This window comes from Lissotriton helveticus, chromosome 6, assembly GCF_964261635.1.
Source record: "Lissotriton helveticus chromosome 6, aLisHel1.1, whole genome shotgun sequence".
NCBI lineage: Eukaryota > Metazoa > Chordata > Amphibia > Caudata > Salamandridae > Lissotriton > Lissotriton helveticus.
In genome coordinates this window covers 649,939,775-649,953,917 of record NC_136067.1, presented here as the reverse complement: position 1 = coordinate 649,953,917, position 14,143 = coordinate 649,939,775, and the positions used below count along the sequence as shown (strand labels likewise).

The window sequence follows — 14,143 nt, the reverse complement described above, 5'->3', positions numbered from 1 at the left end:
CTGTTAAGTGTGTCCACATGCCCTGAAATTAATTTGCCCAAAAAACTAGACTAGCCATAAGATACTCTAATTAAGGACAAAGGAGGTAGAAGAAAGGTGGCGGGGAGTTTCTCTGTTTTGTCCCCCACTATATTGAATATTATATTATAAGTTTGGAAAATGCTCAATTTGTTGTCTTTGAGTAAAGTTGTGAACACTTTCATAACTACTAATTTCTGTTTTAAAAATTCAATACTTTGGTTACCTCCAAAAGAAACTGTGGCATGATAAAGCCCTTTAGGAATATCTGTATTACATTTTTAACAAATCTTAATTAGGCAGTAAAATAATACACATTAGTTTATTTTGCAAGTTTCTATGAAAGGGGTTTATGGTAAAGCTTGTGTGCATCATCATCATCATCATAATACAAAAGATTTCGTATTGCCTCTAAAACATCTGCCCCTACCCCTCAGGCATACATTTTTGAAGTGTACATAGGTGAGATCTTCATCATGCATAAAAAACGTGGCCAATTGTGGCTGTGCTCACCACATACCCAAAAACGTCTTTACCTGCTGGCAACAGAGTATTAAAGTCATGAGCCCTAAGGAGTAAGACTAATAAAGTATGGAGCATGCTTTCTGTGTCTGTGATTCAGTCAAAAGAAGTATCTGTCTGCCTAGAAGAAGGATTTAACACTTTCAGTAGGCACATACATTTGTCACTTTCTCTTCTTCTTTGCTACATTCCTCTTTCTCCTTTTCCAGCTCATCCAGCTTCTTCAGACAGTCCCTCAAAGGTCCACAAAGCCTGGTGTACTCAATCACAGCAACAACAAATGTCACTAGTGTAGCAGCATCTTCAGAGCTGTAGCGAGCACCAGCAATGGTGATTCCTCCCTTATTTGAATCTCTAGTGGGGCTGCTGTCTGAATGTGTGAATTTTTTGGCTGGTGTGACAGACTGTGGGGTGGCATCTGTGGACAAAGAAAGACAAACACCCATTAGTCAGTGAAATATGAATGTCTATGATTGATCAAGTAAGATACATTTTCTGATTTATAAGTGAAGATTGAAACCTCCCTTTAAATGATTAGTACTAGGAGGAAGGGGTCCCAGTGAGAACAACGAACAATAAAACAATAATAGATCTGATTTAAAGAATTCATCAAAAACCAGCCTTTAAATCCACAAAGTTTATAATCACTAAGGGATCAAATATAATGAATATACACAGTCAAGAATTAAATTATTTAAGGTTGTACAGTGCCCCGGGAAGGAGGGGAGGATGCGATTATAGTGAGGATGAGGAAGTGATAGGAATGTGTGACAGTAAAATCAAACATTCAAAACAAAGTTGGCAATTATTTATATAGCCAAAGCAGCCAACAATTTAATGGCAAACATCATTGAAACAGACATGCATCACAGACTGCAATTAATCTAGATAATCGTGGCGTGAAGCTGACACAAAAGGAACAGTTGTCGACGTTTCGACCCTCTTATCAATGCAGGGAGTGTTTGTGTCCTTGCTGCGGGGTCTTCATCAGGACCAAGGGGTGCGGGGTAGGCAACCTAATATGCGTAAGTATAAAAAACTATGGTTACTGGAGGGGTATAATTCCTGCCTCATTAGTAATCACAAAGGTGGGTAGGATAGTGTAGCTATACACAATAATCATAGTCAGTTTATCATAATTCAAACATAAGAATCACAGTATTATGCGGTAAAAAGGACTTGAATTGTCTCTAAAGACGATTGCATTGAAAGGGACATATATGTCCTGTTACCCAAAGGTATGGCAATCTTGGAGTAAATCAACTACATATAGTGAACCGCTCGAGCGTGAGGGTCTGAAGACCAGTACGTGGGGTGGTGACACTGAATAAAGGCAAAGGGTTCTAAATAAGGTACCTGGGATGAATTAATGTTGGAACTTGATGGACGAAGTTCTATGAAGATCTATAATCATCAAGGAAGTGTCTGCGAGAATAACGTACTTATTACGACCTAAAATTGCATGATTACTTACAATTTATTGCGACAGTAAAAAGGGGGGGACAGGCGAGCATACCTGTAAGTGAGAGTCATCGGTTTGCTCATTAGTATAATTAATGTTGGACGTCATTACTGGCCAGCCCGCATCTAAAAACCAACAATGAAGGAATCATTAGAGCCGGGACATCCCATATAGTTAGGCAGTAGGGAGTACCCAGTTCAGTAAGGCTTACCGATAAATCGGGACAGACTGGTCTGGTGCCGGACCGGGTTCAATAAAGCGTCGGGAACATGGGGGATTACTCCGCCGTTCGGGTCTGATGAGAAGAATGAAATTAATTGGGGAGGTGACCACCAGAGCGGTGTTTGGGTAGAGATGAAAATACTATAGTTAGGTGAAACTACTTACTATTGCCGAGTGAATCGGATGGCTCCGTGCACGGAAAACGGCGGTAGCCTGGTTTCCGGGTTAGTAAAATCACCGTGGCAATCGTGTCACGTGGTGTCGGTGCGGATAGAGCTCGTAGAAAGACTATAGGGAATGGAATCCAGTATCATTTGCCGAATTCAGTGATGCCTATGTGGGTTACAAAACCTAGGTGATCATATCGATACAGTGTACATCGGCACCTCAATAAATTTAATACAGTGAAATTTAAATTGAAATTAGGATGCCTGTCGACCTAAATGACAATGGTGGAACTGGAGGTCAAACTTTCATAATACACATTGTTATGAGACATGGCTGAAAAAGTTGCGTACCTCTCAAACATGAGGGTAGGGCACATTGGATAAACATAGGCATAGAATTGCTAGACGAGTACACATAATATTGCGTACCTCTCAGACATGAGGATAAGGCACATTGGATAAACATAGGCATGGCTTGGCGTGTACACATACAGATAAACTGAAAGATGTCATAAAAATAGCGTACCTCTCGAACATGAGGGTAAGGCCATTGGTCTGATGATCTCATGAAAACACTGCGAATGGGTTGTCAAGACTCATGTGGGTAGGTGATTGAAACAGCAAGCCCATTATCATGATGGAGACTGACTTCAGGGTAAAAGAGCTAACTGTGAGAAGGAACTGTCATGTTCATTCAGGCCGGTATTCATTGAGTCAAAGAAGTACATCCACTTCAGTTCCCGGGTATTCAGAATGACTGAGATATCTCTGCCACGTGGGCCGAGCGTCGCCTTCTCAATTACCACCCATTTCAGGCTGTGTGGAGGATGGGATTTGGACTTAAAGTGGTCCACAAGGGGTGCTCCCGGTACCTCACATCGGATCCTGCTCATATGCTGTAAAATCCTGGCTTTGACTTTTTGTTGAGTTTGCCCTATGTAGATTTTGTGACAAGGGCAGACAATGGCATATATGATGTTATTTGAGTTACAATTACTGAAAGTCTTGAGCTTGATTGTTAGATGGTGATGTTCGAATTCCTTTGTTTGGATAGTGGACTCGCATGCTTTGCATTGTCCACACCTGAAATGACCGGTAACAGGTGGCAGGTCGCATAAACAGCTAATGGTGGGTTGGTTAGCTATGGGTAGAAAGGAGCATACCACATAGTCCTTAATGCTCTTGGCTTTTTTGAAAGCATGTAGCGGTGTCTCTGGTTGTTGAATTTCATCAGATACCAAGTGCCAGTGGTGATTTATAATTCGTTTGATCCTATTGCTTTTCGTGTTGAAAGTGGTAACACAAACAATGCGGTTTTCTTGTTGGCTGATTCTGTCTTTAGGTGAAAGAAGTTCTTCCCTGGGATAGAACCACGCACGTTTGCGAGCTTTTTTTACCAAATGTCTTGGGTAGCCCCGGTGTGCCAACCGGGAAGAGAGATCTTCTGATTCCAGATAGTAATGTTCTTTACTAGAACAATTCCTGCGGATTCTTAGAAATTGCCCGAAGGGCAGGTTGTCGCGAAGGGCTGTGGGTGATGACTCTGGTATTCCAACAGAGAGTTTCTCTCAGCAGGTTTGCGATACAGTTTGGTGGAGAGTGATCCGGACTGATGGTAAATGGTGACATCTTACTCCAAGATTGCCATACCTTTGGGTAACAGGACATATATGTCCCTTTCAATGCAATCGTGTTTAGAGACAATTCGAGTCCTTTTTACCGCATAATACTGTGATTCTTATGTTTGAATTATGATAAACTGACTATGATTATTGTTTATAGCTACACTATCCTACCCACCTTTGTGATTACTAATGAGGCAGGAATTATACCCCTCCAGTAACCATAGTTTTTTATACTTACGCCTATTAGGTTGCCTACCCCCCACCCCTTGGTCCTGATGAAGACCCCGCAGCAAGGACACAAACACTCCCTGCATTGATAAGAGGGTCGAAACGTCGACAACTGTTCCTTTTGTGTCAGCTTCACGCCACGACTATCTAGATTAATTGCAGTCTGTGATGCATGTCTGTTTCAATGATGTTTGCCATTAAATTGTTGGCTGCTTTGGCTATATAAATAATTGCCAATTTTGTTTTGAATGTTTGATTTTACTGTCACACATTCCTATCACTTCCTCATCCTCACTATAATCACATCCTCCCCTCCTTCCCGGGGCACTGTACAACCTTAAATAATTTAATTCTTGACTGTGTATATTCATTATATTTGATCCCTTAGTGATTATAAACTTTGTGGATTTAAAGGCTGGTTTTTGGTGAATTCTTTAAATCAGATCTATTATTGTTTTATTGTTCGTTGTTCTCACTGGGACCCCTTCCACCTAGTACTTATCGAACCCATGTCCCAGCGACTTCAATTGGGTAAACCCCCTTGTTCATAAACTCCCTTTAAATGATAGCGGCAGAGATAGGGGACATGGACAAACTGGATGTTTCTTGGAAAAACACAAATGGAAGTTTCTGAAGCCAATCAGGGAGAGGTAATCTATCTAAATGCATGAGAAGGTAGCTTCTCCAAAATGTTTGGATAGGTGATCCAAAATGATAAGTGCTTTCCTTTGCGATGGTTTATCCAGTCATGTGAACCATCCGTGCAATATTAAAAAGTTTGCAAAGAATTGTTTGCATTTTAGGTCAAAATCAGCATGAGAGGATTAAAGAAGCCCAGGTAAAAATATTAAGAGACAATGAGGTAAGTAAGAGAAGGCAGACAGAATAACGATAAAGTGACAAAAGAAATGTAACATTTGTCAAAAGACATGAAGTGAGTGTCTGCAGGCCTCGGAAACACGCAGATAAACACACTGCACATGCCAAAAACACATATTAAGTGCACGGACATCTGAAAAATTTCTAGAAACCCAGAGAGAGTATCATGAGTCACATTCCCTGACGTATGAAAGCACGGAGAAGTTAAAACTTCTCAAAAACCCTTTTGCCGACCCCAGCGAACTCAAGAACTACTATCCCATCCCTATGCTCCCCTTTCCTGGCAAAGCTCTTGAAAAAAGGTTATCAACAATAAACTCACAAACCTAGAGATCAACAATCTTCCGGACCCCTCCAATCCAGATTCTGCACCAACCACAGCTCCAAAACTGCCCTGAACGCTGCCACTGACGACATCAGAACCCTCCTCGACCGTGAAGAAACAGTGGCCCTGATCCTCCTCGAACTCTCAGAAGCATTCAACACCGTATCCCACCACACCCGTATCAAAAGGCTTCATCACAACCGAATTCAAGGTGATGCCCTCAAATAAATTGCATTCTCCCTTACCAGAAGTACCCAGAGAATACGCCTACTACCTTACACCTCATAACCATGGAACATCATCTGCGGCATCCCTCAAAGCTCACCCCTCGGCCTTACACTGTTCCACATCTACATGACGCCCTTAGTCATCATCGGCAGAATACACGGAATTAACATTATAACTTACGCAGACGACACCCAGTTCATTCTCTCACTATCAAAAGACCCCTCCACCACTAAGGCCCACTTTCACAGGTTCATGACGGGCATATTCGACTGGATGAATTACCGCTGCCTAAAACACAGCGCAGACAAAACGGAAGGGCTGATTTCTGGGAACAACACCTCCACATGCAATGACTCCTGGCGGCCTATCGAACTAGGACCGCATCCACTTCGAGAGACCACGCTCGCATCATTCTGGACAGCAAGCTCACCAGATCAACGCAGTGTCTCCGCCTGCTTCCTCACCCTTTACATGCTCCGTAAGATCTTCAAATGGCTCCCCGACAACACCAGACATACCGTCACTCAAGCCCTAGTCACCAGCCGGCTGGATTACAGCAACACACTCTACATAGGAATCCCACATATCTCCTGAACGAACTACAGACCAAGCAGAATTCAGCATCCAGACTCATCCTCGACCTCCTCAAATGGATACACCACCCCCACACCTCGAGAAGCTACACTGGGGCTCCTCATTCAGAAGAGATGTCAATTTAAAATACTGATCCACACCTGAAAGGCCCTTCACAATCAAGAGCCAGCATACATCAACCATCGCCTGAACTTCCACCAACCCTCCAGACACCTGCTCTCCGCTTCCCGATCTCAAACACACATCCCATTCATCCAAGAAAGCAACAGTGGAGGACGCTCCTTCTCCTACCTCTCGGAGAAATCCTGGAATGACCTCCCCCTTCACCTACGGACCTCATCCTCTCTTCTGGAATTAAAGAAAGCACTCAAGACCTGTCTGTTCAACTAAGCCCCTTAGCAGCTATGCTCTCAGTGTTTGGAAACCCTCTCCAATGATTGGCGCGCTCTATTAATTCTGTTTGAAGGATTGACTCATGAGACAGAGGGTGATGTTATGAGGGTATGTTATTATCAATATCTTGGGGGAGTTGTCAAGATATAAAGGGTGATTGGGCAGCACCCATGTTGAAATGTGTGGTGTTGGCCATTAGATAAGTGCCAAGGGACATGAGGTGAAGGCATGTAACGTAGACTAAGTGTCACAGAATATAGTCCACATGGCATGATTTATGAGGCAAACGCTATAGGATGAGTGAAACATGGAGCAGGGTGAGTGCCTTGTGGCATGAGGTCAGTGCCACTGAGTGGACCAACCAACACAGCATATGGGGCAGCTGTTCGGGTTCACAAATTATGAAGAACCTGTAAGGTTTTATGAGATGAGTGCAATCTGACACAAGACTAAAGTTGAGAGGCAGGAAATACTGGTGGACTGTTCCAAAGAAACATGCAAGGTGTTAGTAATCGAAGATCTAGGCAATGGAAGAGTTAACAAGAGATACAAAGTGAGTGGCACATTGTAGCGCTATCAGGGTGGTGCCCAGGATGGGGTTGTGGGATCCATGTATTGAAGGACTGGCTCTAGGGGGTGACAGATAGCTATAAAGATGTTGAAGTCAAGGGGTGCAGGGATGGCTGGTTGCCAGTGGTGTGAACCCAGGCCTGTATGAGGTGTACACCATCAGGAGTGGAGTAGATATATATGGCATTAAAATGGTATCCTAAACTATGTCTAGGAAGCACAACATTTTGAGTGACTTTGGGTGGAAATCCAGCAATACATAGTGCTATGCAAGGTAGGAATGGCCCATCTCCAGGTGGTACTTATATATAGAGGAGAGGGCTAGAACATACATAAGATTTCAAGGGATCATGTTTAATTGTAAAGCACATAGATCTCATACCACACTTGTTAAGCATATAAAGCATTCACAAGGTAACAGGGCCTTCTTAGCAGTTGCATAGTGAGTCTGCCCTATGTTATTGCTCTCCACTTCTCACTGAAGAACGCTCTGCTAAGGGGGACACAGTAAATCCATAGGACGTGTGAGTCCTAAAGGAGAAGATTTTTTGTCTTGTGAGTTGACATGATACAGGAGTGGAGAAAGGGTTGAACTGAGGCTTTAAATAATTTACATGCATTAAGTAAAGTACTAATATACATTCACAAGAGCAGTACTTAACGAAAAAACTCAGTGTAACGGAACCCAGCAAACCGATGTAGGAATGCATTTGGACAATGCTTTTATAGCATTTAATGCAGACACTGTAATCTGTTGTCAAAACAAAGACAGAGGTCTAAATACCTTGGTAATTAATTGAAATGCCCTGTTGTACAAAACAAAATGAAGAAAAAAAGAGAAAAGGGGGGGGGATGAACAATGGTCTACATTGAGACCATACACATACTGTACGCAGGGCTCGAGTCGGGGTACCACGCGGGTGTACGGCGTCCCCCCACTTATTTTACCGGGGGGACGCCGTCCCCCCTGCTAAACAGCTGGACTTCACTGTTTGGTCTCTCTGGGACGAGATCGGAGCTCTCGTCCCAGAGAGGGCGCAGCGGTAAGGCGGGCACATTACACGAGCAGATGGGCATTTGAAGGCAGGTGGGGAGGTGTATAAGATCTGCACATTGTGGACAATCGAGGGGGCGGTGAGCTCTGCGGACGGTGGACGCAAGAAGCCGCCGGCTGAGCAACAGATACAGGACTGGAGAAGTTGGAAGAATAGAGAGAAGCGGAGGGGGGAGGTGGGGTGGAGAAAAGGGGGGGGGACTAGGGTTAGGGGAGCCAGAAACAGAAAACGGGAGAAAGGCAGAATCCTGTTCTCTTCAGTGCAAGGAAGATGCCAAGGTGTTCTGGGGAAGGGGCGGAGGGCTTTTAAGTTAGGGATGTGACATCCCCCCCCTCCCTATGTTCTTGCGATCACTGGCACAGCATGGCTGCGCTCATTGGCGTGAGGTGAGGCGGTGTGGGGAGGGGGTGGTTCAATCGGGTTTGGAAACACACGGGGAGGCAATGAGCTCAATTTTGCAATCCACCTTTCGTGACGTCACTTCCTGTCGTGACGTCACTTCTGGGGACCGCGTCCCCCCACTTCTTTTTTTAGGACTTGTGCCCTGACTGTACGTAAATAATTCACAGCCGTAAATAAACCCTAGGCACGTTTGCCACACAGGTTAAACATGTTAGCTGAAGTCCTGCTCTTTTTCTGTGAAAATACTAAGATCTATGTAGGTGCAGGATCAAGAAACATGTCCAGTAAATACTATTTTCTTCTGAAACCCCATATACTTTAAGAGCCAGCGGTTACAACACGTGGTCCTGCAAATGGGAGTACTGAGATGGTGGCCTGGTTTCACACGTAGTATTTCATCTCAACATCGTCATCTGATTTAAAGGATTCGCAAAAGGAATCCTACCCCATTGAATTAAGAGAATAACTAAATTCAATAAATATTTGGGTCCGTGCTTCTTGTGCTGTGCTGCATTGATAAATACAATATATTGTCAGGGAATCCTGCCTTGCTACAGCTTCCAGCCACGCACGCAGGTGAATTTTGAGAATCAAAAATGAGAAAGTAAAACCTTGGCACGGGATGGTGAAAAAAAACCTCAGCAGCTGTGAAATCCAGGAGCTGCTCCTCAACTAAAGCAGAGGAGCGTCGCCCCACTGCTTTCTCGCAGTTAATAACTTTTGATTATTACCATTTCATGGTTCTTTCTGGATTGCAGGCAGATGGGTGGAGCTGCCCGGGCAGGGCAGTAGTGGTTTGCCCACTCCTGAGTGCGCATGACTGGTTTGGTCGGACCTCTCGGGCTGTCCAAACCAGTCATGCGTACTCTGCACTTCTCCATGCAAGCTGCATTGCAGCTGACATGGAGAACATGCAATCCCCTACAGCCCCTGGCTGGGCGACGTCCCGACTAATCACAATGCTCCACTGGAGCGATGTGATTGGCTTAGGGGAGGGAGGCTGCCTGCCCCGCGCCCACCCTCTTTGCCCCCGTGAGCCATGCCGGCCACAACTGATGGAATTTACTGTTGTCCCGCTCTAAGATTTGAGCTCTAAAACAAAACACTTCAGCGAGGGCTTGATGATGATGTAGCCGACATCAAGGAACTCTTGCTGGCTTCTATAATGGACAGTTTGACGAAGGCACAAGGGCCATCTGAAAATGACTTTTTAACTGTCAGCCACTACAAGATGCTGTTTCCCTTATTTAGAATGTTATGGTTTGACGGATTAAAGTCTGCCACCTGCATCACTTTTTCCTTACTCTGTTGACAGAAGTATATCCTAAACAAGGCAGACGGACCAAAAGATAGTCAGTACCCCCTTCACCATATTGAGGGTATAATTTCCATTGACCAAAACATGGAGGTTAAACCTCCACAACAGTGTTGGTGGAAAAAAAACAAAAAATAGCCAAACCCAGCACACAACACCCACTACATCACCTCAATTACCATGTCCCTGCGATTGCAAACCATGAGACTCTATCATGCAGTGGTGGAGAAAAATAATACAATACAAAAATAAATAAGGTAAGTACAACTTTTAAAACGTGTTTTAATGCACTATGCTAACTACTAATGTCACTAAACCGATGGTCTTGCACACCAAAACACATATTTGAGGAATTTCGTTTTGTCCCTTTCTGTCCACATGCTTCCCATGAGCTACTCATACAAAATACTCATCTAACACAATTTTACTACCGCACCTCAAACCTGTAAGGTAATGCACATGTTTTTTCAATATACCTGGTCTGCCCAACACATAATGCAAACACACAATAACTAGTTTATATTTTTAGCAAAGTATATACAGACTTGAAATAAAACAGGAATAGTTTGAATAAAAAGACACCTATTATGAGACTACTCTCTATCCCTGTATACGCATTTACCTCATACTACACATTCATATGAAACAACCAGGTACCACAAATAGATATTGCCACAACCCACCCATTGTCATGTTATGTTTGAAAAAATTGGACACAATATTAGGTGCAGGATACATACCCACATAGCAGACATTTTACTAATATATGCTACCTAGGTGTCTGCATACTTAGTATATGGCAATTACTCTATTTGAACCTCAGATGTAGGCATGGTATACCAATATGTTTTTACCTATGTAATAATGCGAAATGAAGGCATACACACTACCACTGTGCATGCCACACACTATCCCCTCATATCACCACTCCCACTCTCATTACCACACATTACCAAATTATGTATCACCGATTAAATCAGAAGAGCTGGAAATTGAATACATTGTTTAACATAAGCAACATATTGAAATATGCAATCAGATATGGTAAACATTTTTTGATTTTCTACAACAAACACCTCAAAAAAAAGAAAGCATGCTCAACACACTATTCCTACATGTCATTCCACCGCCGTGGAAGAGAGCGTCCAACACATCCACAATTCTTAGCCCCATTTCCCTTCTCTGGCTCACAGAGGTTCAACACATCCACAATTCTGAGCCCCATTTCCCTTCTCTGGCTCACAGAGGTTGTCTGGACCAGGTTTCCAAACAACTGGGACTCAACCCTAATTATTTCATCCACTGTAACAGTTTTAGCTCGTTTTCTGAGACTCGGGGTTACCTTTTGCCTGCCATGGTGGAATATTGTCAAACAAGAGCGCTGATGCCGCTGCGTGTTGTGAGGGGTAGATGGTTTGTGGAGTCTCTTTAGTAGTAGGAGCTGCAAGTGTTATTGATGAGCTAATGTTCCACCATCAGAAACCCTGTCGGCCATCGCAGTCCTCTGTCTCAAGGATTCCTCAATCCTAAGTTGATAGAGGACTGTGCAATGATGGAGGACGGGGAAACTGACAAGAGAGAACAGAAGGAAAGCTTTCATTCGTTCTTCCATCAATCAAAACTCTAAATACAGCAGCAAATTAACAAACAGATTGATAAATGGATCTGTTCCACCAGGACAGAGGAACTAATGCCAAATCTGGCCCTGAGTCCTGAGGTAAAAACTTTGACCAGTGTGACCCGCTTGGCTTAGCAGACCTCTGCTCCATTGCAGCCAATCTCAACAGCTTCCTAGTTACCCACTAAATGACATTTTTTATTGGTACTGTGTGTTTTTAGCGTCTTTTGTCTTCAAACGTGTCTTCAGTTCTCCTTTTCCGAAATTGATAATTTTGGTGACTTTTGTACATTTTTAAATTTGTCTCTCTTTGACTAAATTGGTTTAAAAATGTTATTATATCGTTTACTTGACTTTAAAATTGTTGGTACTGCTTGAACATAACAAGCATGTCTTTTGGGCAGATTCTGCAGCACGTGCCACATTTACTGGGGGTTGAATGGGGCTTGCCTTAGAAATGTGTTAAAACCTAATTAGGGTATGTTCCTTATGCTGGAAAGGGTACCATCTTTCCCAAATGAAAATTCCCTTCTGAGTTTGTTGAAGAAATTCTGTGTAACATGCCGGTCACAAATTACACTCAAGGTAAATTGGCTTAGTGAGGTATACACGAGCTGCAAGCAGCTGCATGTATTCTACAAGCTATAAAACTGAATCTTAATAAGTTGCAAATCAAAGTTCTTTGTTGCAAGGCTGGTACAAAAGGTTCGTTGAGTGTTAAAAAAACACGCCATTAGGTGCCACAAAACAATTCAGTTTGTATTGTGCGCTATATAAATTGTTATGATTAGTATCTCACCAGATGCTCCCACACTGCATTCATGGATCCAGAGCTTGACAAAAGCCAAAACACTTTCAAATCATCATTTGTCTCTTGCCATCTTCCAAGGTTACATGCTAAGGGTTTCTTCCCTTTCCCTGACAGGATGACAAACTCAGCGGCAATGTGCTAGTGTCCAAGTGAGATAAGTTTGACACCCAAAAACTGTTCCTAGTATGAGCGCAATTATCGACTGTCTGAGGTGGGGCATGTATAGTAGAACAGCAATGCCTAGTGGGGAAAGAGTCTGCCATGGCTCCTGCTTGCTTCTGATACACAAAACACACAAGATGATTGACGGAATGTTGCACAATGGCAAAACATTCACCCCCAGTCACAGATCTGGGTTTAATCCATCGTTATTTTGCTCACCAAGCCACCCCTGTTCAGACATGGCCATATGCAAACCAGTCTTGGCCCTGTGCCTCATGGGAACAGTCCAGCCCGAACTGCCAAGCCACGTCTTCCCTGGACCGGGATCAAGCATCCTAGAACCGGTTTCTGGCATTACAGCCGTCTTCAGCCAGGATAGCTTGACTCCAGTGGCGTAGTGAGCACGGGACCCACATCTGGGCATACCCTTCCCACATAGGGTGAACAGCAAAACACACAAGATGATGGACGGAATGTTGCACAATGGCAAAACATTCACCCCCAGTCACAGATCTGGGTTTAATCCCTCGTTATTTTGCTCACCAAGCCACCCCAGTTAAAAGGGCGTAATCACGGGGGGTGTGGCTACGGCTGAGATGGCAGCAGATGTGTTTAGGTAGAGCTTAACAAGAGGCTCCCCTGAACAGGCAGATATCTCTGGAGTAGGTTGCCCTTTCACAGGCATTAGGTCTACCCACATTTGGGCCACCACATACTGTTTGAATATTTTCAATGATGTGTGCCTGTAGTGGAACAAAGTGCCACGCGCCATTTTAATGATTTCTAAGTCTAAGAAAAACCCCAAACTGTGTGTGGCTCCTTGCTGGGGCACCGAGACACAGCTCCTCCCTCTCAAAGATGGACAGAGAAGCAATCTGAATCAATGGAGCGTTATGAAATGAACTAGGACGTTGCGATTGTAAGGAAAAGAATGAGAAACAATTGTAGTCACCCCCTTTCCAATCCCCACCTCCTGGATAGTTTCTTCTATTTATGAGATGGGAGAAGTAATTGATGATGTAACTTTGTAATTATGTGGAACCTTATGTAAAGCGCTCTGATACCCCCGGGTCTAGCCAGAGCTATTTAAAACTCAAATAAATAAATAAATGGGGGTACTAGCCAGGTGAAAAGCATGCAGGACATCGCCCTAGTGTTGCGGCGTTGATTGCAGGTCACCCGAACCCCGGTGTGCAATCTCCGAATAGAGGTGGCGCCCGCTGCATGGAACCGATGGAGCTGGCTACTGTTACTCGAGCCCGGGGTCTGGCTCCACCTACAGGGCCGCGAGACGTGGCGCAGTTGTGCTAAAGTGATGAGACCCGGCGTCGGCTGTGGCCCCCACCCCACCGCCTGCTGATCTGTGGCGGGAGGTGAATGAGGCCCCCACGGAGCTGCCCCCCTGCCCTTGCCTCTGCGGAGTTGGGCTGCCTGCCGCTCGCTGCGACGCTGGAGGGCGGAGCTGTGAACGGCGGTGCGGCCCGGGTCTTCAGTGTGGTCGTTACCGCTGCTGCTGGAGTTGCGGTAGAGGATTTAAATGAGGCTCT

General features: G+C 44.2%; 1 protein-coding gene across 1 annotated transcript in view; it reads right to left on the bottom strand.

Moving 5' to 3' along the window:
- The window catches only part of LOC144762435 (dynein axonemal heavy chain 5-like), a 1,437,549-nt gene that overhangs the window by 328,727 nt on the left and 1,094,679 nt on the right, over positions 1-14,143 (bottom strand). The window contains exon 85 of the mRNA XM_078647616.1: positions 699-958. Within this exon, the coding sequence (XP_078503742.1) occupies positions 699-958 (260 nt within the window). The remainder of the gene's footprint in view (positions 1-698; positions 959-14,143) is intronic.